The sequence below is a fragment of the Colias philodice genome, chromosome 20 (genome assembly GCF_061535455.1).
Source record: "Colias philodice isolate Cphi_HAF_F1 chromosome 20, ilColPhil1 Martin Lab GWU primary, whole genome shotgun sequence".
Classification (NCBI taxonomy): domain Eukaryota; kingdom Metazoa; phylum Arthropoda; class Insecta; order Lepidoptera; family Pieridae; genus Colias; species Colias philodice.
Window position 1 is genome coordinate 3,384,562 of NC_143105.1, and position 27,572 is coordinate 3,412,133.

General features: G+C 33.3%; 3 protein-coding genes and 1 long non-coding RNA gene across 9 annotated transcripts in view; 2 read left to right on the top strand and 2 right to left on the bottom strand.

The window, feature by feature from the left end:
* LOC149479341 (uncharacterized) overlaps window positions 1–27,572 on the top strand; it is a 381,306-nt gene that overhangs the window by 10,354 nt on the left and 343,380 nt on the right. The window lies entirely within an intron of this gene.
* LOC149479343 (uncharacterized) lies at window positions 242–2,260 on the top strand. The gene is made up of 2 exons (XM_089708238.1): window positions 242–416; window positions 953–2,260. Exons 1-2 carry the CDS (start codon window positions 242–244, stop codon window positions 2,230–2,232), a joined length of 1,455 nt encoding a protein of 484 aa, XP_089564364.1. The 3' UTR covers window positions 2,233–2,260.
* On the bottom strand, window positions 2,311–11,860 carry LOC149479344 (uncharacterized). Its single transcript, XM_089707950.1, has 3 exons — window positions 11,814–11,860; window positions 9,931–9,988; window positions 2,311–4,178 (listed from the first exon to the last, which is right to left on the bottom strand). The coding sequence occupies exons 2-3, from the start codon at window positions 9,971–9,973 to the stop codon at window positions 2,722–2,724; spliced, it is 1,500 nt and encodes a 499-aa protein (XP_089564076.1). The 5' UTR covers window positions 9,974–9,988; window positions 11,814–11,860; the 3' UTR covers window positions 2,311–2,721.
* The window catches only part of pyd (zonula occludens-like protein polychaetoid), a 100,610-nt gene continuing 95,222 nt past the window's right edge, over window positions 22,185–27,572 (bottom strand). For 5 of the 6 annotated variants that reach the window (XM_089707907.1, XM_089707906.1, XM_089707908.1 and 2 more), the window contains 2 exons: window positions 25,091–27,537; window positions 22,185–23,595 (listed from right to left, as the gene is read on the bottom strand). In XM_089707907.1, coding sequence (XP_089564033.1) covers window positions 23,372–23,595; window positions 25,091–27,537 — 2,671 coding nt within the window. In that variant the 3' untranslated portion in view covers window positions 22,185–23,371. Of the gene's footprint in view, window positions 23,596–24,711; window positions 24,793–25,090; window positions 27,538–27,572 lie in introns of all 6 variants that reach the window. The other variant, XR_016317206.1, reaches the window with a different exon arrangement.

Here is a 27,572-nt window from a genome sequence, read left to right on the forward strand (position 1 = left end):
GATAAAAAGTTATCTTAACGAAGGTAGGTCTAAATTATACCATCTTTTTCTTCAAATTAGATGGCTGGGTTATAATACACTTACATTATTTTGACAGCATTGTCAGAAATTATAATTTTGTAAAACTTTTATAGATCAATGGATTTGTGATAATTATTAATTATTATTATATTTATTTTGATAGGAATATATTTTTTATATTATTTAAATCTTGATTCAATATTATTTATATCGATTCGTTATGAAATCCGAAAAATCCTTGCGATCCATAAGGTCTACTCGTTCTTCAAGAGCTCTGAAAGGCGTTCCTGAATTATACAGAACAGATTTCATCGATTTCGAGAATGTACTGCCCATGGCGTGTGCAAAGTTTGACTGCGATTATTCTATCTTTGTTAAGAAGAATCAAAGAAATGGTATGTACTTATTACAATTTATAGTAAACTAGCTTTCCACCCGCAGCTTCGCCCGCGCAGTCAAAGAAAAACCCGCATAGTTCCCGTTCCCGTGGGATTTCCGGGATAAAACCTATCCTATTTCCTGGGATAAAAAGTAGCCTTTGTCCTTTCTCGAGTATCAAAATATCTCTATACCAAATTTCATGCAAATTGGTTCAGTAGTTAAGGCGTGATTCAGTAACAGACAGACAGACAGAGTTACTTTCGCATTTATAATATTAGTATGGAAGTATGGATTTTATCATTTAGGTAGGTACTTCCACACTAGTTTCTTCAGTTCAAAGTTCAAACCTAATATATACAGAAAACTACCTACTAAGTATTATCAATGTAGGTGCTACTTCCACGTATTTTTATTTCCTTTACCACAAAACAATCTCTGACGTTTTTTTGTAATTATTATAAAGACTGCTGCATAGTGGGTATCCTTGTAACCTAATTCTAGAATCGTACTATTGGTGTTTTATTTTTATTTATTTATTTTTTGTTTTTAGACGAATATTTACGATACCTAAAATTTGCTGATGTTGCCAAAAAACGTATAAGTTTAATGCCATCTCTTGCAAAGAAAGATTCAGCTGCAACACCACAAGAACAAGCTCAGCCACCTAACGATGATGTCAGCGAACCGACAACGGTCGCTTCATCTACATTAGTTAATACTTTAACAGTTAATTCAATTTATGATTCATACAATTCTTTGTCAGAAATACGACTGGAGCGGCTGAAAGTAGTTCCGAGGGTGCTGTTGCAAATAATCGGATTTTTGGCGCCCTATTACAAGAATATATCCAAAATATCAATCGCAAACTGTCGAATTGACGGCTTATCTGTATACGAGTTGAGTAAAATTGTTAAAGTATCCACAGTAACCCAGATATGCTTAGACGGATCACCAGTGGCTGAAGCTAACTATGCAATTTTGCTAGATTTGGAAAATCTCAGGCAGCTCTCGTTGAGTAGATGTGAAATAGACGATAATGTTTGTGAACAATTAGCGTTTAAACTCGGTTTATCGCAAAGTGCGGAACATTTATCGATTCTAAATCTATCTTCTAACCGCATAACAGATACAGGAGCGAGGTCTATTGCGGATTCCTTGAGAACAAATAGGTACTTGCGGTATTTAAATCTCGCCGACAACCGCATTACTGATGACGGAGCTTATTGTATATTTAATGTTCTTAAAGAGTTTCCGTTAACATCTGATGAAATTGTGGCTAAAAGGCAGAGGTATTTTAAGTATTTAAAAGAGAGACAAGCATTGTACTTTAAATATTTGAACGATACATCATTGGAAGAATCGAAGAAACAAGCGTCAAAACGGAAGAAAACTTCACTAACGTCTGTGAGAAGTAAATCCAGCAGTGCAAGGAAAGAAAAGGACACGCGACATTTTGCTACATTAATGATTAATGATGAAATAATAAGAGCTGAAATGTTGGCAAAGCAAGTTTTAGGCCCTTTTATAGATCCATTTCAACCAGATTGTATTAGATGTAAGAATGAACACACTTTCTGTCTCGGAAATATGGTATTGTGTTACTTAAATATGTCATACAATAATTTATCTTATTTATCTATCAAGACCTTGTGTGACGTTTTAACACATCAGAAGAATATAAGGAAACCCCCTCAAACTGGCTTAATTAAAGTTCTAATAGATGGTAATAATATTCCAATTAGATGCCCTGAATTTTTTTATATTAGCGAAATGTTGAGCAAAATATACCAAGAAACTATGCGACTTAAACGCCAATCGATAATAAGATAATTATTGATATATATCATTAATTTTCTTTTTGATGTTATTGTATTTGAGGTTATTGAAATAAAAATATTTATTGCTTGAAGTTCATTTTTATTCATGTATCTACAACGGCACACTTCTCTAATACAATTATTTATTAAATAAAATCTTAGAGAACGAGTTACATGAAAATATCTTACACGTTAGTTCTTTTTTTGTACTTTAACAGTTGAACACTAGTTTGGGTAACTTTAGGTCACTTTAATTACAATAATGTGAAGAAAAAAGAGAAATATTATAATATTTTATTCACGAAAAACTACTTCTAAGACTAACAAAAATTATACTAAAATATCTTAAAAACTAAATTTATAGCACGATAACAAGGAAAATATACAGCACCAACATTTTCATTTGTCAACGTGCTCTACTGGTTTCATAAATACATTAAAGATTCTGGCAGTTTGAAATATAATTCTAAGTCTTTTGTATTAAAGTTTTCTAGTAACCTTGTTAATTTCTAGGAGGGAGATATTCTCTGTTGGGTGGTTGAACAGGATATCCTGTATTTGTTGGGCCTTGTGGTCTGGTAGTTCCCGTTGGAAAACCATTTCCTGACGGTCTACCTGATGGATATCCTCCGGTGGGCCTAGAACCAGGATAGCTAGGCGTACTCTGGGATCCTGGATAGTTTCCTTGTGAAGGCCCTTGTGGGCCGGTTGGTGTTGGATAACCGGAACTTCCAGGATATGATGTTGACGGTCTTTGTCCTGGGCCGCTTGGATAGTTGCTAGGGCCAGTACCGGGATATGAACTTTGTGGTCCCGTGCTTCCTTGGTAACTCGGTGTTGTTCCTTGAGGAGCTCCACTTCCCGGGTATGTTGATGAAGGTCCCTGAATTCCAAAGTTATCGGGGTAATTTGTTGATTGACCGGGGTAACCTGATGGACCTTGCGGGCCTTGGCTTCCGGGATAAGTTTGTGATTGACCATTAAAACCTGAAGATCCAACAATAGAGTAGTCATATATATTTGCATTCAAATCATAAAGGCTTAACGCTGAATCACAGTCAAACTGATTCCACCAGACACAAACAAAGTATTCTTGGGAAAAGATGGTGCCATTCGGGCAAAGGAAGTCGTATGTAATGTTATTTGCACATACATGGAACGCTTGGCAGCGTGTTTCTACGTCAGCGTAGTAACCTGGGTAACGTTGAGCGTCGCAACGGAAAGATGTTTCAGGAACATAAGACAGAATAGGGTAATCTTTGTCAGGTTCACCGGGAATCGCTGAATAATCACCTCCTTCGTAAGCGCCATTATCAAAACCAGGTCCAACGGGACCAAAACCTGATCCGAAGCCAGGAGCAAATCCGCTTGGCCGACTAGGTTGCTGCCCTTGTCCAGGATAATTCTGACTAGGGTAATTGCTACCGGGTTGCCCTGGATAAGATGGTCCAGAAGGTCCCGCTGGTCCTTGTCCTGGATAATTTTGACCGGGGCTAGAAGGACTCTGACCTGGATAACTTTGACCCGGCTGTCCAGAAGGTCCCTGACCGGGGTAAGTTTGCCCAGTTTGTCCTGCGGGTCCCTGACCGGGGTAAGCTTGGCCAGGTTGTCCCGAAGGTCCCTGACCGGGGTAACTTTGACCAGGTTGTCCTGAAGGTCCCTGACCGGGATACGTCTGACCGGAAGGACCAGAAGGCCCCTGACCAGGGTACGATTGCCCGGGATAGCCGGTTTGAGGTCGATCATAACTTGGGTATGTGGAGGGGCTTGTAGGGTAACCGGCTGTTGTTCCAGAGCTAGGGTATTCATCCTGCGATCCACTCGGATAGGAAGACGGTGTTGAGCTTGGGTATCCACTGGTGGGATAACTGGGGCGACCTGGTGATGTGCCTTGACCGAACGGTTTTCCTGGTTTATTGTATTCATAACCGTTTTGGGCAACCGCCACTGCCAGTAGTACTGCAACAAAAAGGTATTATGTAATAAATACACACTAATCTTTTACCTCAAAGGTTTCTTTGAACCGATAAACTGAAATCGATTTTTAAAATATTCATCAAGCTTTTTACAACAATTTTCATAAATAGATGTCATCAAATAACTAAAACCTTACTAAAACATAAAAATCGCTTTAAATTTTCGTACCGAGATATTCCACACCCATCTTCTCACACATGTACACGGATTTTTAATTACTATACAAGACGTAGATATACATTACAATAGTATTGCTAAATGGTGTAAGAATATATGTATAAGCGTTTTTATCTAATATCCTCCCCCGGGCACAATGGGCATGCAAGATGACATCGCGTGGGATCGCAGTCCGCTTTGCGTTTGCGAAACTCGTAATAGGGAAATTATTGTTGTAATGAAACTTTGGAAAATGAAGTCCTATGCGTTTTTATGTGAAATACAAAATCATAAGCTGGAATAATTGAGAGAATTCATAATTTTCTGTGTGTTAAAGATAAGAATATGACTGATATTTCGCCGATAATGATGATTAATTTTTTTAATAAAAGTTTGTAAATAACAGATGATATTATGATTCTAAAGACATAAAATATATGCTAAATAATAAATTAATTGATTATAATTTATTAGATCTAGAAGTTCTAGAACTAAAGACCTGGTAGGAGGAATGCCTATATGCCCTAGTTCGACTTTATCAAGATAACTAAAAATAAAGAATTTCATACGTTAAAATGTTCCTCTTTTGCTCATAGAAGTTTCCACAACATGCCTTGCTAATTGAATGATTTATAGTACAGAGAACATATTCAAATAATTCTCACAAAGAGCAAATGACCAGTTTAATAACTTTCTCTTTCTTCGGTCCATTGTACTTTGCCATTCATGAAATAATTACTCAGTGTAGGTATACCATTAGCAAAAAATCTTATCTCATACATTATGGTACATCTTACAAGCCATCATTACGGGTAATAAGTGCAAAGTTTCCGAGATTATGATCGCGTTTGTGTAACACTGACATTGGTCAATTCGAATGATCGTCAAGTGTATAGACCCTATTATGTTTTAAACGTCCTTATTTTAAAAGCATTTGCGGCTACGCACTATTATTGTGTTGCAAAATGTTCTTCAAATGCATTAAGTACCTATTTATCCAGCTTTGTCGTTTTGGGTTCAAATATCTATGTAAAAATCAGATGTATTTGTGACCAGTGACATAGAAGGCATATACGAATGTCATACGAAATATGCAGACAGTGAAATTGAAAAGTTTGTGATTACAATGCATGATATCACCACGCTTGCTCACTGCTGGTTGGTGATTTCAGACCAAAATCCCGGTTGCCATCACGATGTTTTCCTGTTATTAGAAATGATGATGTTTTCTTGTTATAGAAGATGTATCTCTGGTTATTAGAGAATCTACTTATGCATCCGAAAAAGACACATTGGAACATGTCGGTTGATGGGATCGATCCCGCAGCATCTAGCACGGCAGGCAAGCGAACTACCGTGACTTCTGAACCACACACACACACACACACTACTTTTAGGATTTTACTTTGTAGAGAGAGTATCAGAGAATTGCATATTGCACGAAAATCACAATATTTCCTGGCTTTTTTATGAGTACTTATTTGTGGCAAATCACACTCCTATTCGTTTTTGTTTTTATATATGGTTAAATCTATTTGTATGGAAGACGTTTCCCCATAATATTTGTTTTTTAATGTCTGTTTATGTCTCCGTCGAAAAAAAAAAGAAAAATCCTTTCCATTAAGGTAAAAATAGGAATAAATACTAATTAAGAGTACAAATAAATATGCTCTAATCCACTTAAGTACACACGTTTTAGACATTTTCACATCATTTTCACATTTTTTCTTTTGGTACAAACATGTTAAGTAGCAATTACTCTTGAACTAGAACATTTTTTTTATTTTTTTTGTAAGTGTTCAAAACTTGAACATAATAGATATTTAAATATCATAAATTTGTTTTACTCAAGTGTTTATTCCGATCTGTACCAACAGGGTAGCAACCGTGAAAACTTTCAAACGCTCATACCCAAAAATCACCATTTTGCACTTAAGTGGTACGTACCAAATACCACAGATCTGTTTTCCGAAAAAGCTGACGCCGAAAATACCTACTTATGTTGATAAAAAGATAAATATCAGATGATGAAACAGAATATACACGCTTTGTTAAATGTTTTATTACTATTCTGAAGGTATTGATGTATGTAATTATTAAATGTTTAAGAACTAAGTACATATTATTATTATCATAAGACATTTGTAAGCGAAGTGCCTACGAATGATTGAAGTGTAAATTAAATTCGACGTCTAGCAATTCAAATGTATTATGAACAAAAGTGCATAATCATTTAAAATAATAAACCTTTTAGTAAAGGGAATTCGTAAAATTTTACTTATTCCAAGTAAGTAAATATTACTACTATACTAAAATATGTCAAATACATCTACAGATTATGTTTTTGTAGCGAATAACTTAGGTTACCTATGTTTGAAGGTTGTTGATTTATAAAGTAACAAATATGCATAATCTCATGCCTACTTAGAATTTTAGTATTTTTTGTATCTCAAAAGATATTTTTTAATTAAAAAAAATAAAATAATAATTAATTTACGCTGACGCTGACGCTGATTTTTAATAATCCTGACGTTCTTTTATAGTTACTTCGTACACATTAGTTAATTGAAAATATATAAATTAAAATCATTATTTTGACAACGTGGAGTACCTATACAAAATCTAATTGCATTTATAACGTCGCAGATTTCGTTATTTCAAGAAAGTCAATAAGCAAAATTGGTCCAATCAAGGGTCCAATTTATGACAAATGTGTCGTGCCAGTCTTATCTAACGGGGAAGTTTACAAGGGTCTGAGGAATCGTGTTTCCAGCGCACGAAATGTAACAAATAACAATAGATTAAGGAAGATTTCAAGCAAATCTTGCCCTACATTTGGACCTAGTCATCCGTGTCTGTAAATTTCTATATGTACTTGAGAATTTAGTGTGAGTATCTCGTATTATAAACAATAAGATTAGGAGCGGTGTAATGATGTTTTAAGTAATAACTACGTATTAAAAGTGTGGTAACGAGGTGATAAATCTTTATTGCTTTTATTAATAGTAGTTATGCATACTTAGATATGATTAATTAAAAATGTTAACTCGTTTTTTATTTTGTTGTTGTTTTATATTTTAATAGAAATCGTATGTACAGTGCCTTAAAAATCTTAACAATATTCTAAGTAAATTAAAAAAAATGAAACTAATTTAACATTATTATATAGTTATAGGGATGATAATAATGATTGATATCGTCATAATATAATCCATGTATACGAATTTTGAAGTTAAATATGATAATTATTAATATTTAGAAATTGAGCTATCTCTTGGTTGTAATTTTTTAAAACAAGGAATTGGGTTGCCGTGAAGCGTTCACTCCAAGTTTCAACAGCAAAGACTATCATGTCTATTCCCTGGTCAACTTCCATTTATGCATTAATCTACTCATTGTCTTGTTAGTAAAAGGCTATTATTGTATTGAACATGTGAATTGAAATAAAAACGTCTATATTTATCTTTGTATCTCCGTGGATATCGTTCTACAGTCACAGATATCCAGTCTCATAATTATACTAAAACAATGAGTTACAAAATATTTTGCATTCGGAATAATATAATGGTGGAGACAATATTTTTATTGCGACAGATAATTGCACAAAAAGTTAATCTGCATATGGTTATACTAAAAATATTTATAGGTAGTACCTATTGTCCTTTTGAAGAGTCTAATTTGCGTTAATAAAATATGACTGATAAATTTGTCTAAACCTTAGGTGAGTGGATTAAGTATTTAAATGCTTGTAGCATTAATGTTGTTATTTATTAAAGTCTAAAAAGATTTTCGGCTATTGGTATTGTTTTAAAGTAATATAAGAATTTTATTATTTTATAAGTGGGTAGGTATAGGATGCCAAAGGGTCACAACCACCACAACACTTAGAAAAGGATGTAAGTCTGTGATGTAAGTAGATATTTAAAAAAAATCCCGTAAAAGGTGCCGACGAAGTGTTCAATGGTTTGTAACACTATAATTTGTTTTACAATTTACACTCTACAGTTACTATTTGCTATTGCTAGGAAATGGATGAGCTATAATTTATGGAGATTTTCAATAATTTCCTGGGCAAAATGCAAGAAATAATAGATTTCAAATCTTCGTCTGTTCTAAAAGTACATGTAGGTAATAACAGTTGTTTCGACTTCGTATTTTTGTTTTGAAAATTGGTTATATATAATATTATGCTTTAAATAAGTACGTACATAAGTATTTAGGAAGTTTTAAAAAGTTTGGTATAATAATAAATAGAGCTTTAAAACATTTTCCCTACATATCATAAACAGTACCTAGGTACCTACTTAGTAAGTTCATATTATAATTTTATTTGTACAAACTCGTATTGTAGTTTTAGAGCTTTTAAGCTCGCATAGTGGGTAAACGAAGAAAATATTCTGCACGTTGCAACGTCTATTCGATCATATTTTGAAGCACGCATTGCAACAACAGCTCAAGCAGTGTTAACAGTTGCAGTGATTGTTAACAAATACTATGAAACGGTTGTCAGTAGCGATATCCTCATAATGTTAATGAGATGTGAGCTAGATAAACAGACGATAAACGCAATACATGGCAATACTAAACACACGTGCTCAAGTTAACTGACCGGCAAGTTATGCCTCATCAAACAATTGTCGGGTAATTATCTTAAATCTGTGAAATGAATGAATCGAAATGACTGCAAGAGCTATTTACTCAGGATTTCTGAGATTCTTTAGTGTTCTAAAACGTCTAAATAATATAAGAAATTCTTAGTAAAAAAAATTGTTTAAGCAACTTCCATTACTTACATCAATTTGAGTAGTAAAATTATTACATAGTTATAAATCTATCTTAAAGCTAATAAATGATCTAGATAATATTATGTTCTTATTTTTACATTTTTCCAACGGCTCCTTTATACACTTAAATATTATTTACCTATAGTACCTACTATAACGAAAAAATATTTTTAATGATACTACAGATCTATATATGACAATCTTCAAACTATTTTGAAGTCTAGGGTGGTCTAGGTTTCGCAAATAAAAACTATTTTCTATTACTTGCACAGTGAGTACGAAACCTAAGCTTTGACCGCGTAGATCATAACGTAGGTGTAACAAAGGTGCCGCGAAACCAACACCATCCCTGTGGTTACCGACCGCAAAACTGTTTACTGTTTATAATTAAATCTATACATCATTTTATTCGCAATAACATACAGAAGAATAACTGATGCGTATGTTTAAATTCTAAATGGACAGAATCGGAATTAACTCTATAAATTTTCATACTCTATAATAATAAGAACGTATAAAAAATGTTATTTCTATTTATAGGTACTCATTTATCTATTGTCGAAATCAAGAGACGCATCTAAACTTTTATGGATTTGCCATATATGATACATTTAAAAATTACATAAAAAAATATGAGAGGTAGAGTTTTCATTGCACAGACGTAAAGTATGTAAGAGACTTTTTATAAATTATATTTTTTTGAAGATGAAAATTCTAATAATTGTATCTATTGTTTTAGGGGTCCCGTTTTTTATGAGACTTGCGTTGTAATTTTCGTAAACAATAATACTTACGGCAAAACGTTGACAAACGTAGCATGGTGTTGGTGCTGATCATAGACTAAAACTAAATCTGAAACAAAAAAAAAATGAATTTATGATAAAGTAAATTATTGCTATAATATTTAAATAAGTAAGAAAAATTAACTCTATTTGTAGAGAACCTAGCAAGATCTCTGTGCGAGATTTGGATTTAATAAATATTAATAAATTAATGTTTTTAAAAGCATTGAAAAGTATATCTAAACAAACAATAAATAGATAGACCTTAGATTATGGATTGGTCTCCGCGCGCGCGCTACGACTAGATACCGCCGGCGTACTTGAAAAATGCGGCAACTTATAGTACGCCGAATTCGGCGTACCCAAGCCAGTCGTGTCACAAGCATTGTGTGGAGAGGGTGAACCGATAATTTATAAAGATTTTGAACAAAATCTGAAGTAAAATGCCTATTTGTGTCATAATACTATTTAAAAATAATACAACAAAAATTAAGAAAGACACTGGGAGCACGTACTAAGTATCGTATTATTCGAAATTTCTCCTTTACTTCGAAAAATTTTTCTACGAAAATACGACGCCATTCAGTGTTGCACTGTTGCCGTATTGCATATCCAAAAAAATACACGTGGTTGAGGAAATATTTTAGCAATAATTTGAACTTTTTTTTTCAATACTATTACTAACACATGTATAAAAAAGTATATGTAACCATGTTTAACTGATTCATATAATAAGTTTTTTTTTTATTTCCGCTTTTTTACTTTTAAACAACCTTTGTGACTATAGTATAGTAGCGTCGCAAGTGGATTTGAGTCACATGTTCATGGATTCGATTCCCGGCCAGGTCAGGATGAAAAAAATATGTTTCAAACTTCTTTCCAAGATGCCAGATTTCCCATTTATGAGGTAAAATTTATGTAGCTGGCAGCCCAATTCTTCACACACACTAGCGTCTTTACAAATTGCCTAACACACACTACAGAAAAGAGTTGCCGCACTCACAGAGCTATTGTTTTTAGGTGGGGCGGTATCTAGTCGTAGCGCGCGCGCGGAGACCAATCCTTAATCTAAGAGATAGACTAATTATTATTATCATAGGTTTTATAGAATTTACAGGTGTAATTTTTTCTCTATAAATATAACTCTAAGAACACTATTTATGATTTTACACTTTTGTATTGAAAAGCACGTCATTAAAAATTATTATTAGCGTCCTTTGAGTCTTCTTGAAGCAAAATTCTAAAGGTTTGAGCACTACCTAGATCATTAGTGCTTCTATTATAGGTAGATTCTATGGACTAAGTATGAAAACATGAAATTAACATATTTATCCTTATGTTTTATGTTTAGTAAATTAAAACGAAGGTTGTTTTATATTTTATTATTTTTGATGTACAGAATTTAGTTCATCAATTTAACTCCTACATTGAGACTTTGCAACCAGATTATGCCAAATAAATTATTTAGGCAATGGGAACATATCTATATTTCGTTTTCATTAATTATATTTTGACTATCAATATTATAATTAGTAATTTAAAATATGTTATAATTAATTCAAAAATATCTATTGTTTTTTATGAAAAAGTTTTTATGAGAGATGCATTAATTTGCTTAATTTTTTTTTATGATCTCGCCATAAATGGTGTTTATCATGGTATTTTATGGACCCCATGATCAAAGGATATATAGTTTGAGATACGTAATCGCATTTACATATTTTAAATTCACTGCATTTAATTTTTTTTTTGCTTTTTGTGATGTTAAAATTTCAAAACGCCTTGGTAATTAAAACACTCAGTACACAAACACTTATTCCTTCACAATTTCCGAACGAACTTCGCCTCCATTTTTGAACGAGTTTAATTCGAGAAATTCGTTATTTGAAACTCACCGTCGACTTACGGATCGCTAGCTTGGCGCGAACTGTGGTTTGTTGACCACACGAGCGCTTATATGCAGGCAGCTACCACTGCTTGAAGGGATGAGTTTGAAATATAATTTGCAATATATCTAGGTCAGGCCTAACGTTCTGTACGTGGATCTAAGAATCGTAATGATTAGCGCATTTGTCGAGTTTTAAAGGTTTTGTAACGTTCAAGATCTGCACTCAATCATTTGCATGGAATTATGTTTTTGTGCTGTGTAATTTTCGGATTTGCTCCATAAAACCATTTAGTCACTTTTATAGTTCTGTTAATGATACTTATTATTTGTGACCGAGTTATTTACTGCCTTTGATAAATAATGTGAATAGAACATAGTTTAAATTCTCCTTTCAGGGTTTGTAACGAAACTCGGAAACGGCTTGATTGATTTCAATATTTTTTTGCAGAATTGGTGGATATGGTAATAGTGTAAACTTTTCTTTTCAGGTGAATAGTGTGTCCTGACAGAACAACGTTTGACTGCTCAATTAATTTTGATTAAAAAGTATATTCTAAGACATCTTAAATCTAATTGGGTCTTGATATGTATTAAGACATTAACCATTTATTTAAACTAGCATTTTACTAATTAAAAACTAATTTTACTCTAATTACCTTTTTATGACATTGCCCATAGAGCTGCCGCCCTTCGGCGACAACTCTATGAATCTTCTTTCATGTAATTTCGGGATATTATTGCCTCAATGACTGAGCTTCTCAAGTTACATAAGACTGTCGATACATATTTTACGATGCCAAGATAACAGATCCTCTGATTAACTCGGATTGTAGACAATTTGATGAAAGGAAACAGTTATTCGACAATTTGATAGCGACGTTAGTTATTTTGTATCGATGTTGTAAATCTTAATTAAATAAGAAACGTTTTTATTACTTTTTACGGAAGGTGAACATTTTGATAGCTTTCTGAATTAATCACTCAATATATTGAAAATCACATTCTGATTCTAACTCGTTATATATATCATAATTCTAGTGAATTTGGTACACACATAGGAAAACATATAGGTTAAATCAGAAATGCTTTTAGACTCTATTAAATACTTACTTCCTGCAACTTAAAGGGGTTGTATTTATAATAGGTGCTTTATTGTTTAAATGATCTCCAAGGATAATTAAGCTACTTACTTGCATATAGTTTTTGGATAAAAATAGTTCTACAAGAGTGCAAGGTTGATTTGGAAAATACGCAATATTTTCTACATTTTCAGTCTATTTATCAATGTCCGAAACCTTACCTTGACTCAGGTAATTTAAGGGATCTCACACAAGATCGTGTTACCATCTTGATTGAGTCGTTACTAGTTACGGAATAGCGCATGTGTGAACATACAGGCATAGTATAAAGAAAACAAGTAGGCTGACTCCCGGAGCAGAGGAGCGATGTACCTAAACTCCCGAGGTGCAGGGTTGTCACATATCACGTTGATATATCTATACTAATCTTTACTGATATTATAGAGCTAAAGAGTTTGTTTGTTTGTTTGAACGCGCTAATCTCAGGAACTACTGGTCCGACTTGAAAAATTATTTTGGTGTTAGATATTCAATTTATCGAGAAGGGCCTATAGGCTATATATCATCACGCTGAGACCAACAGGAGCGGAGCAACGGCGCGATATGTACCTACCTTTGTTCGAAGATAACTTACTCGTTCTCTTTATACTATGGTGCAGGCATAGAATTACAGTAATACTACACTTGGACATTTGGATTCATAGCTATTCAAGGGTGAACATTTGACTCAATACATCTTATAATGTATTTGTTGATGATTTGAACTAGTTAGCGGTTTAGAATAGATTTGATTGATAGTACGATGTAGACAGCGGGCATAATAGTGCTCTATATCCTATGAGATATCATTTGGGGTATTTAATGCTATTTTAAATATATTTAATCCGTATTACCGTAGTAACCTTTGTGGTACCTAAGTGGTGTAGGAATGAAGTTATGAAAAAGACATCGATATATCGTAGGAAAAGTTTAAGGTCAGGTGACATCTGCCTGTTCGCACTTGTCTAGCGTGGAGCCTTCATAATCAATCATTAATATCTAATTATGAACGTTTGTAGATGTCTCACACTCTCATCATTTTTCCATTATACATGGCACATGCTATTTGTGCCATGCTTTCAAAAAGTTTTCATCTACATCTTTATATGCAGCGATTCCTTAAAATAGTTCCCGATAAGTGGCATGCTAATAATTACTAAGTAAGTCAAGTTCATTTAAAATAGTTTCGTTGCCTTATGATTTCCTTTCATTTTGGGCAACGTTAAAAATTATTAATTGGTATATAATAAAAAACTGTAACATCTTCATATAACTCAACTCTCTATTACCTACTTTTTTTTGTTAAAAAGTGCAACAATTCAACTTATTTCATCTTACGTAACACAAAATCAATCGTAACATTTGCACAAATCATGATAACTATATTAGAAAACGTATTTTTGCCATATTGATCATTAATGTAGATTTGGGTCACGATTATGAAGACATCATGAGTTCTGTTGACACGGTGCTCGTTCAGGAACATCTTGGCACGATCTCTGAGTGAATTATATTTCAACGTGTTGTTGTTAGGTGAAAAATAAAGTTTCTTAGTTCATGTTACTTGGATAATGGAAACATGTTATTAAATTGAAGTTTGATTTTATTGCGAAATAGGTGAGGGAAAATTATTTGCATCTGAATAATTTGTAAGAATTCGAAGTAGAATTTTTGTTTATCATATTTTGTTAGCTCTTTTTTCAGTAACAGTAGGTCTACATAATACATTGTATGCATACAATTATAATTAATGTACTTTTAATATAAAACATTTAAATTCATAATCGTTAACAAAATTAAAATTTAAACATCCATATTCATATATTAACTTTTGAAAGCTCTTTTGGCAAATAAACTCCAATCACTCCCATAACCCACCAATATAAATAAATAATTAATAAAGAAATTACCAATAATTTTATTCTAAACAAATATAAAATACATCGTTATTTAAAATTGATATCGCTGATCGATGACAATACATAACTTTACACATTACTCTAACGAAGTCACAACTATAAAGTCACGTCTGCACGTTTCAGGCTTTGGAAAGTTCTTGTTAAACCATCTTGCATGTAACACGGCCCTTATATGCATCAAGTTAGAATAAGCCTGCGGCTTCGACTGCGTTTACCTATTTGGTGCAGTGTTGGATGTTTGTGCAGCTTTCCGCCTCAATTTTGTTTTGCCTATGATGACGTTTAATGAATATGTTTGTTTGAACGAACTTACCTTACCTAGAAATTACAGTGTTACAATAAAAACAGTTTACAAGTAAAAAGTTGAGTAAAGCTGGCTGTATAGAACATCAATAAAAAAAAAGAAAATTGTAAATGAAATTTAAAAAAGGAACGTATTTATTTTGGTTCTGCTCTCACGAAGTTACGTTTCAGGCATCAGCCAGTCTATTATAAATTGCAAAGCAATTCGGACAAATTCAAAGCTCTACTTCCGCTATACATCTTGATTCATTAATAATTGCATTCGAACGTAATAAGTTTTATGTCTATCTGTGGCTTCTACATTTATAAAATTAAATATCTAAAGGTCAAATCATCTTTGATTTTTTCAATGGTGACTGCGTTCCCAAATAAGAACGCGTGTCCAACTATGTGCTTATATAAAATACCACATAATATATGTAATTTAGAGTTAATAACATGTCGCATGTGTGTTTGTGGGCATCTCCCAAATTGCCGTAAATGTCAAGATCGTCACGCAATGGCTTTAGGAAGAGTACATTTAGAAATTAAAAACTTTTTAACGGATTTTAAATGCGAGATATGCGATAATGCGAGAATTTTGCGATTTTTATCCAGCACATAACAGTGCACATGGTCATGGGGAGTAATTACTAATTTCTAAATGCCTTTCTTTTACTCGCCTGAAAATAAAACACAAGAAAATAATAAATAAATCTTTATTAACAAAACTAAACGTACAATGGTTCCTATAGTTAGATAACAATGAGGTAATACATATTTTTGAGGTAGGTAATACAGAGTTCAATAATTGTTGGTTATTGTAGATATATTGATGTAAGCGGTTTTGCTGACCCTCCTTCTTTCCGCCCCTCTGCATGCTTAATTAGTATTCTGGTGGGCTGCTTTATTCTGAAAGGATTAAATGGTCACGAGGAATAATCTCAGAAGTTAAAACATTTGTGATAATATTCGGTATATTTTTTGATAAAATAATTGTTATAATATTCGCTACATTTTCTGTTTCCTTTATCTACCTAGTCTAGAAATATTTTCTGTAAAAATATTAGTCTCATTTATCGTTTAATTGTGCAAGATCACTGAAAGGATCTTCATCACTTTAGCTAACTTTAGGCCTTTTTTCGCTAAGGTAGAAATTATATTCCATTTATATTAAAGGAAAAATGTAAAAATAACTTTTTTTAAAAGATATATTTTCAAAATTGAACGATTTCTATACCCCACATTGTGTTAACCTTTGAAATATTATAACAACGTAACGTGACGTGTTGTATGATCCAATTTGATGACTTAATTTCGCCCTTTAGCTAAACAGCGATTGCTTTTCGCTGACCTATAGCAGTACCTAATTAAACGCTTAGTTTGATAGTCGTATAAGCCATAAATCAACATTGACTCACTTGTCAACAACTCTTGATATAATTTTCGAAATTTCTAATATTTACACCTACAGAAAAACGATGAACTTTTGCAAACATTGTTGAGTGGATTTGGAGATTTTTTCAGCTCTTTTACAAAACAGCTCTACATAAGTTCTGCGCTTCAATCTATTAAAATATTGATATAATTGAATCAAGGAAGAATTACATATTTAAAAAAGCTTCTCAATACAAATTATCTTAAATCTGTAATCTTACACAACAGCTGAAACAATTGAACAATATTGATACGATATAATCTGTAATTATTGTTAAATTTGCATTGATTCAGAATTAACAATTAAGTTAACAAAAACGTTATTTTAATTACGTATCATGTAACATATTCGCCGCCATTGAATTCAGGCGTGTTTCAACACTGTGGTACCCAAATAAGATCGTATGTACCTCGTATAAAGCATTCGAGCATAAACAATTGAACAATAGATCGATATCCGCGCCGGTATCGATTTTTTCGATTATTCTCGCACACCAGACAATCCATTCAATTGTCAATGCCACTTAACATAGAAATTTTATAATTGATAGGCATTGAACTATGTAATACGATGTAATTATAAGTTTAGAAGCATGGCAGCGGATAATGAGAAATCTTCAGGCTTGATTATAGAAAAAATACCTGTAAAACACCTAGTTAGTTTGATTATCCAATAAAGCATAATGTTAGTTAAAAAAAGGATCGAACCTCTAGGACTCTCGCAAGTAAATAAAATTGTTAGTTAAAAACATTTTATTAATGAGCTTTTAATGAAAAACTTTGTCCTAAAGGGACACCATTAAATTTATTTTCATGGTAAAATCATAATTATTGTTGCTAATAAATTCTCCATAATAACATTATATACACGTTTTATCAAATCACTTAAAAATATTACGTGAAGCTTGCGTTTTGTACGCAAATCACGTCACGCGTTTCAAATCATCTCTCACCTATGACTCCCAACGGATACCAAGGAAATCTCACATTAAAGTATGTACCATTTGCCTTTGATTTCCATCTTGTGTAATCAACAATTACTAAAAGAATATATGAAATAGTTTTGTTAGCGATATAGCTAGAAACAACGATTTTATAAGTAAAAAGGTTGTAAGCGCTCCGGGAGGAAGCTGAAATCAGCGGCTTCACTCGCGTTGTGGATAAAGTTGCATTATTACGTTAGTTAAGGATGAATACTTAGTATGCAGAACTGGCAATCTATTAAATTATAAGACAAGTGCAGGGGTCATAAAAATAAGTAAAGTTAGTGGACATTGTTTATTTTATCAAGATTATGAGTTATGACCATAACTTTGGTTGCAGTTGCAGACTGCAGTACCTTTGATGTTTAAACAATTACTGTAAGCATATGCATTTCAATCAAGATTTCTGTTTTATTACCGGATATCTCTCAACGTTTTTATAAAAATAAATATAAAAAGGCTGATGTGTTGAGCCCTACGCCTTATATTGTCCTCGGAATCCATTAAACTCATTTTTTTAGGGTTCCGTAGCCAAAATGGCAAAAACGGAACCCTTATAGTTTCGTCATGTCCGTCTGTCCGTCTGTCCGTCTGTCCGTCTGTCACAGCCGATTTACTCGGAAACTATAAGTACTACAGTGATGAAATTTGATGGGAATATGTGTTGTATGAACCGCTACAAAAATATGACACTAAATAGTAAAAAAAAGAATTGGGGGTGGGGCCCCCCATACATGTAACTGAGGGATGAAATTTTTTTTTTCGATGTACATACCCGTGTGGGGTATCAATGGAAAGGTCTTTTAAAATGATATAAAGTTTTCTAAAAAACATTTTTCTTAAAGTGAACGGTTTTTGAGATATCAGCTCTCAAAGTCGTAAAAAGTATGTCCCCCCCCCTCTATTTTTATAACTACGGGGTATAAAATTCTAAAAAAAATAGAGGTGATGCATGCTAATTAACTCTTTCAACGATTTTTGGTTTGATCAAAGTATCTCTTATAGTTTTTGAGATAGGTTGATTTAACTGTAATTTATTATATTTGCTGCTACGGAACCCTTTGTGCGCGAGCCCGACTCGCACTTGGCCGGTTTTATTCTCCATTAGAAATAGACAATAACTTTGTTAACCTTGTTGTGTATAACAAAATGCCGAGCGTTTTTAAACAGCGACATAATACAATTTGCCTACGATATATATACATATCAAAGATATTAATAACAAATATGTAAGGACCTGTATTCACACTCCCTGTAGGTAATTAAACTTTATCTTATGTCTAAATGAACATTTTTGAACAAAGTACCTATAGCTACATAAAATTAAAAATATAATTGAGCACAATAAAATGAATACTAACTAATTAGTGTATTTTATTTCACTGATAATCACGATTGTAAAATTTAAAACAGTAAAACTAAATCCTCCCAGCTTTAATGACTAATCATTGCCTAGAACAATTAAGCAGAATATGGTCATTACAATAGATTATATTATTTCATATTTGACTCATCTTGCCTCATAAATAAGTCAGTCGGTCTGTCTACATTTTTCAAAATTATTAGGTTATATTTTTGAACATTCAAACTAATGAATAATCATCATCGGAAAATTAACTTTACTGATTAATTGACACACTATAAGACACTACTTATCAATAAAGTTGTAACTATTCAATTATGTTCAAGATGGAAACACGAAAAACGATACGACGCTATAATTTTCTAGTCATAATCTGACACTCCAAAAAAGCACTGACTAGAAATTATTCAAGCATTTGAATGTTATAAAACTAGATATCAAAAGCACTATCTAAATACCTACCAATGTCAGAAAATAATATCTTCTACGTTATAAATTCTTTTTAATCTAAGCCTGTTGATTTCGTTGGAAATATTTAAGATCTAGATACTTAGACTAGAAAGTTCGTTATGCTTATAATTTATCAACTGAAAATCTACAAAGCTTATTTTTTATACCCGGCAATGATAAAAGAGTTCAGTGATCGAATCATTATAAATGTATAAATATCTACTTAAATTTTAATGAAATATAATTAACTCTTTAAAAAGATTTCGGTACCTTGATGTCTTGAAAATAATGTTCAATTTAAGTTTAGTATTTAAATTATCAGGGAAAATTGCACAATTTATCTTTATGAGCTACATAGAATTTATCCAGAAAAAATCTACATTTGCGAAAAATCCGTATGAAATTTAAATTGCATCGTATTCCTGAATAGTCGCTCATTAAAATTATATTGTGATAACAATCTACTGTCACAAAAATTATGTTTCAATTTATAGAGTGACTATCAAAGTTAGGTAGATATGTATTATGTATATCAAAAATTGCTGGCTCATTGCTATTTCAGAGCAAACGTCAAAAAGATTAGATACTATCACAACTTTGAGGAGCCAACGAACATGAATTTGGCTTTAATAATTCGCGTGAGATGCAAACTTATGGGCACAATGCGGTTACATGATCAGGTCGACAGGTCAAGGTCCTTGAGCATCATTTAGTTTTTTATTGTAAATTGCGGGGTTACAGTGATTTCACATTGTATTCTATGGGTATGCGGAATTGGTATGTTCTTATGTGTACCTATGCGAAATGCAATTAGCCTTATGTGTACTAGACCTTAGGCTCGGATCCGCTGGGTTGACTGAATTATAAAAAGTCTGTACGTCTTTCTCAAAATCGGATGAATAGTTTTGAAGATTATTTAGCATAGACATACGAATAAAAAATCAGTACAATAATTAAAGTAGCTATAGGTAGGTAGTTAGGCTTTTAAATTGCAACGGCAGCTTTAAGCTTGCCTGTACCTATTTTTAATCGATTTCCGATTTTGATGTTTTTTTTGTAAGTGAAGTTTGTAAGATATAAAAGTTATGTTTATTTAAGCATCACAATCAACAGTTAAAAGATGAACGATTATTTGTTTTTATTGCGGAGTATAAATACTATAGGTATTATAATAATTTGGCATGCAGTATTTTTATTGCAATAACGGTATATATCTATGCATTGAATTTTTGTTATCACTACCGAAACGCGGAAGATTATAAAGTTACGTTAAATTACACCGATTTTCATAATCTTAAAATCAAACCATTTGACATAACAATTAAATTGTATGCAAATCCACGAATTGCTAAATCGACTGCAATTCGTTCTCGTTTATCCATTGCACTGATGCACTCGTAACTAAAGACGTATTTCTTCACCAAGATCATTCCCATATCCATGTCATCTTAGACATGTCCATTTAATTATAACAAACATCGTTTGGTAAAGTGATTTTGAACCTTATGCTTTGGTTTTAAGGTGTTTTAAGGGAAATAGATAAAGACAGAGGCTATTGCTTCACCACATTGCCGCGAACTCTTAAACTCTGACCCGGTAATGGGTTCGTAATTACTGCATGACAAACAAATGTGAATGAAGTATCCGTAAATATAATGGTGGCTGAAGGAGCGATGATTTGACCCTTGAGGCACGTCATTTTCTTGGTCTAAAATCGAACGCGAACGCTTTGTATAGATTCTTAGGTATATCAAACTTATAATTACTAGGTATAATGTAGTCAGTATATTATGTTTATAGGTTGAGTGTTTAGGGAAATATATTCTCAAATTCTTTTTTGAATGACTGCGATGCAATAGTCAATATAATGTCGTTTTCAGAAAGAAAACACTGAGCGTCATTATTAATTGTGTATCTTCTAAATTATATAATTTATCTGTTTTCAGTTAAATTCAATGTGTGAATTAAATATGGTTAAATAATATTATTGTTTTATTTATCCTGTCAAATCCTATCAGCAACCAGGTTATTCCGTAAAAAAGTAACAAACTAACTACTTAAACAATAAATAGCTGATTGCCTTGATAACTTTATAATAGCTGACAGAAGCAACTTTGTCTGTTCTCTAAAGGTTTTTAGAATAGGAATCAGTAGTATAGTTCGCAAAAACAATCTTCTGCTTGGCAATCCATACTAATATTTGTATACGTAGTATATTATTATTAGTCTGTGCTAATATTATAAATGCGAAAGTAACTCTGTCTGTCTGTCTGTTACTCAATCACGCCTTAACTACTGAACCAATTTGCATGAAATTTGGTATAGAGATATTTTGATACCCGAGAAAGGACATAGGATAGGTTTTATCCCGGAAATCCTACGGGAACGGGTTTTTCTTTGAAAACGCGGGTGAAGCCGCGGGCGGAAAGCTAGTATTAGTATAAAATAAAAACCCAGTTACAGTAGCCAAGGAACACGAATTTGTAAGGGACTAGAGTTCGATTCCCGTACAGAAATATATTTTTTTGTTAGTGTCTAAGTGTGCAATTATTACTATGTGTAGGTAAATGGTAATATGTACTTATCATTAAAATGAAAACATATATTTGATAATAGGAATTCAACAATTCTCTTGTAGAAAAAAATATAAAATACTTAGTTTAGAAACGCGAATACATGCGTTGTGTGATTATATTGTTTAAGTAGAAATATTGTACCTATATGTTATTCTTGATGTCTCCAAACTTATGTTACTTAATTTTTAAGATTTTATTTGTATATATCTTACACCATAGAAGATAATTGATAAAAAATAAAACACACACATTCAGTAAATATAAAATTTAATAGTTGGGTCAAAGGTAAATTCATAATAGGTATCACTAGTAACAAGAAAACATTACATACAATTGATTTAATTTTATTACTAATTAATTATTTATTAAAGGTATACTTAAATATGACTCTAGCCGCTAAGGCAATTACGTGATATTCATTAATGACAATTAGTAATAAAAAAATATTTTAACACTTTATATACGGAAGCCAAAAGTGATAATATCAATGTGCTATTAATTAACAATTATTGCTAAAATACACGTACATCGATTAAATAATATTACAATGAAAAAATATTATTTAAAACTAGGATAACCTAGGTTATGGTAAGGCATGTCTTAATTGTTAAAATCCTAAAATAAAAGAATAACTAATATAGGCTCCAACTTCTCAACAATCATGTTGTCTCTTTCTTTTAATATGAACGAAAGAGACAACGCATGTTCTCTTTACACTTACATTTAATTCGCATAAGCTCTAGAGATTCGTAAGGTTCATTCTACGCATAATTTTTATGCTTTAGCACCACAAACTTACGATTTATCTTGAATTGCAACTTATATAGGTGGGAATAAATGCCGGACAAATAAGATACATACAAGTAATTTTATACAAATATTATTTCGAACGTTACAAATATTTTAAGTCTATTATTAAAATAAAATGTTGCTTCGATCACTGCTATTGACATAATTTAATAAACCATAGCTGCAAAAAAATCCTACATATTTTATACATTGCCAAAATGTGCTGATATTACAATTTTTTATTCTCAACGTTCACGTTTCACATTTCACTATTCACATCATATTGTTAAAATTATTTTCTTTATTACACACAACTTTCACAATCAAACGATTACAATGTTTACAATTTACGATACCACTTTTGAGTGATTTTATTGTTAATTATTAGAAACAAATCAGTCCAATTAATTTGATTGTTTCTAATAATTTAGAACCAATCAAATCACTCAAAATTATTTTATTGTTTCTTATAATGAGCCAGCTCACGATGGGCAGCGTTGGCTCAACAAATGATCGTCAATATTTGCCGCCATTACGGTGATTATGAACAATGACGGCCGATCATAGACGTATCATCATATCGTGATTGCTTCTACTCGACCAACGCTGCCCACTGTGAAGAGGTCCCATTAGTCACAATCAAATCCCTCAAAAGTGGTCAACCTTAACAGCCACTGTATTTAACGTAGTAGTCGCGGGTAAGTGTATCTGGTCCCAGTCTGTAGTGAGATGGGCCTCCGTGTCTGTCGCCTTGATTGTGAGTCCAAGGGATGGTACTGCGTTGGCGCAATGCGGGAGTCGTAAGGTCACAGGGCGAAGGAACACCAGCCCTTGAGGCCCGCACATTACCAGGGGGGACAGCATTGCTTCACCTATTTAATAGAGTTGATTGAAGTATGGTGTAGGGTAAGTATAAAGTGGCAGGCTCGAGCGAAATGTGTAGTGAAATATAGTGTGATCATAGAGACAGGCTTGGGTGGCATTTTGCATGACTATGCTTCAAAAGCCGCATGAGTCTTTGAAATAGTGTGGCAGATAGGCAGAATACCTCGCAATCCACCTGACTTTTTAATAATGTGGTAGATGGGCCAAAATGCCACACATGACATAGTCCCAGTAAATAACACAATAATAATAATAAAATAAATAATAGCGACACTGTTTTGACGATAATTTAATAAAGTAACGATATAATGCCACGCAAACCGCTCTCCAAAATTCTAATTAATTTGAGTGCTTTATTTTCGCTACGAGCCTGCTACATTATACTAGTTACGATATACGTTTATTCCTTAGTGTATATAAGATTAGATAATGTTATAAGTGAAATCTTATGCACAGATCAAAATATGTGAGAATAGAAAGATATAGTAAATATAATAAAAATTACAGACATTAAATGTTTGATAAGCTCATTATTTTTTAACAGTGAGTAAAAAGGTAAATAAAATATACAAGGTCAATAGTAAGCTTGACTTTCGCTGTGCATTTTAGATTTCACTGCAAAAAATAATTCATCAAAGGGTGTAGAAATTAAAAAGAACAAAAGAAAAATGGAAAAACTCAACACACAAACACAAATCGCAACATTAATGTTAATCAACATGCAAAGCGTAACACAAACGACTATAATAATATGTATATGAAGTATGCTTGATAAATTTTAATTGAGAAATAAGTACAAAATGAGGTGATACATGAAATCGGAGTAGTGCCAAATTCAAATAAAACCAAATCAGTATGAGATGATCCACCAAAATATCATGGTGCTATCATACTTATATGAAATGTAGAGAGTCTGATAAAAGACAAACTTAAAATAGAACGAAATTTTATGAGTAATGATATAGTGCTACCACACACGTACGAAAAGTGCTTGAAATAAGACAAAAACGAAACAACAAGAGACGATAAATGAGACCAGAAAGGTGCTACCACACTCTCACAAATGTACAGTGCACAAATTTCAAACATATGTTTGAACATACGATTTGACAGTCTGGTGGATGCAGCATGGCCGCCGCCGTCTCTGCTCAATCTTTAAGTACGAGTGTATTGTGTGGTAGAAACTGCGTAAATTTCAATCGGGGTTAATGATCTGTTTAGTAATGATAATGAACTCTATACAAACGTCATTAAGGTGTATTTTACAAGTTAAGTGCGTTATATTATTTAATACCAATAACCGTAGCTATAATATACATATATCATGCCACACACATGCATCTACGCTACGCAAACAGTTTCACATTGCTGTAATTGTGTCAAAATTCCCCATTCGCGCATATTCCATTCGCAAACGTTAATGCCAATTAGTAAGTGCAGTCTATGATCTACGGTAACGCGTGCGTTTTGCAAAAGCTTTACCGTTATCCATGTCGATGGGAGGTCCTCCTACGCGCTGACTCAATCGCGGGTCAGACACCGTAAAGTAGATCTTTTGCTTGATCCCCGGAGCTATCGCTTTCGGGGGTATTATCAGAGATACGCCCCAGTGCCTGTCTTCTAATATGCCTCCTTCGCTGTCAAATATACCCCACGTTGTGTGCGGTGCGTCGGGCTCTATAACCTCAGTTTTCTCATCTGTTTCCGCTGTTTCAGTTGTTACTTTTACAACCGTGTTATCATTGCTCACTATAGTAGTTTCGTTTCGACTATTCGAGGTGTTTTCGGATGTATCTTGGCTGTTTTCAGCACTTTTCTCGACAATTTTCTCACAGAATGTTACCGATCTACTAGGTTTCGTTCTTTCCTGTAAGTCTTGCGACGCATACGGCGTGCTTTGAGGTTTATTTTCAAAATTCATGCTACATTCCGATGCATATTGAGTTTCCATTGAAGTGGTTGATTCGTATGGTATAGGAGACGATGTTATTTTAAGCGCATTAGAAATGTGTTCCGCTTTTCCATGCAATCGAGGAGCATATACTGCTTCTCCTTTTAATACATTTGCCTCCAAATTCTTTGTTTTCTCCTTTTCTGCATCAGTTTTTGATTCAGTTAGGTACAATTTTGAAAAATCAATTTCTTGGAATTTTTCGCTTTTACCATTCAAAGCTTCTGCTTTAGTTTGATACACCGGTTCTCTCCGCGATAAATGATTAGCATCACTCAACTCGTACGGACTACTTCTAGCACTACCTGCACTGTCTTGGTCTGTCACCGGTATTACTTCCTTTGTTTCCTGACTTGATTCGTATATAACACTGTCTTTTAGTTCTCTTTTTGATACATACATAGGTTCTCTTCCTTTTACTGAATCACTGTCATTAGCCTCTAATCTGGTTTGATATATCTTTTCTTTTTTAGCCAAATTTCTTTGCTTTATTATTTCCAATTTCTCTTCTAACTTACTGTTATAAGTAGATTCTTTATTGGCTAGTAGTGCAGCCTTTTGTGATAGTATTTCTTGTTTCGAAACGTAAGTGCACTCAGCTGACGCTGGTCTTACTTGCTGCGGAATGTCAAATAAGTCATTTCGTGTGCCATAATTAGTTTCAGAACAACTGGATTTGATTTCAGAACGAGTAGCGTATGGCGATTCTGTTTGAATTCTTGCCAACATTTCTGTTCTGCTTACATACGGAGGTTCACTCATAGATTTGGTCAAGGGAGACGTGCGTCCAGGAAAATTCACAGGTGTATGTAACCGTCTATCTGGTCTAATTGCATAAGTGCTGTCTGACCAAGAAGTGCTGGGCGGTGGTTCGTATGTTCTTTTACCGTATATTGGTTCTTTTGAATTATATGAGTTATCCATTCTTTGTTTTAACATTTCTTCCTTGGTATTATACGGTGATTCAGAGAATCTCTGCCTGAGCATGTCTTCTTTAGTTGCGTAAGGACTTTCATTAGTCATTCTTTGTCGCAACATTTGCTCTTTGCTAGAGTAAGGTGATTCATTATATTGAGGTTCAGGTTTTCTAGGAAAATCCTGCCTAGTACCATACGGATTTTCAAGTACTTCATTTCGAGTCGCGTATGGATTTTCTCTGATACATTCAGCCCTCGTGCCATAGGGATCAATCAAGGGCATAGCTACTGTATCGCGATTTCCATACGGGCTTTCAAAGCTTTGATTTGAAACTTCAGATCTAGTCGCATATGGATTTTCACTTGAAGTATCATACAGCGAGGAGTAAGTTCGTTTAGGCTTAGGTATAGGATCATACACTATGTGTTCTTTGCTTTGGTATACAGGTTCGGGAGGTAGTGGTTGGGTTGGGTAAAATGGTTCGTGTTTATTTTGTTGTTGTCTTTGGTAAATCGGATCTATTTTGGTTATCATATTAAAGCTTGATGTTTGTCCGTAGATGCCTCTCCTATTATATTCTATGAGAGAATTCTGTCTACGCAACAAAGGGGTAACTTTAGGTTCGGTTTCTATTTCACACATAGAGTTTTGTCGTCTTAAGCCTTTTACAACTGGTTTGGCTTCGTAATCTCTAACTGTACAAATGGAGCCATTTCTATCATCGCAAAAGGAACTTTGTCTTTTCAGTATCGGTTTCAACATTGGTTTTTCACATGAAGAGTTACTTCGTTGTAACATTTGATTTCGAATGTGTGTATTTCTCATGTGAATGGATACATCGGTTAAATCTGACTTCTCTCGTCTCAACATGGGCATCTGTCTCTGCTGCAAGTCACTTTCACACAGTGACTTCTGCCGAGACACTTTCTGTTTCGTTTTCGAACGGAATAAATCAAGGACGGCATTTTTTATGAACGACGGCTTTTTGGATAATTTCTTTTTAGTTTTTGGCGAGAATGTTTCGTCCGGCTCCACACTGGAGTTCATGGCATCGGATGAGCTGCGGAAACCCACAACCAAACCCTCTTAGTTACT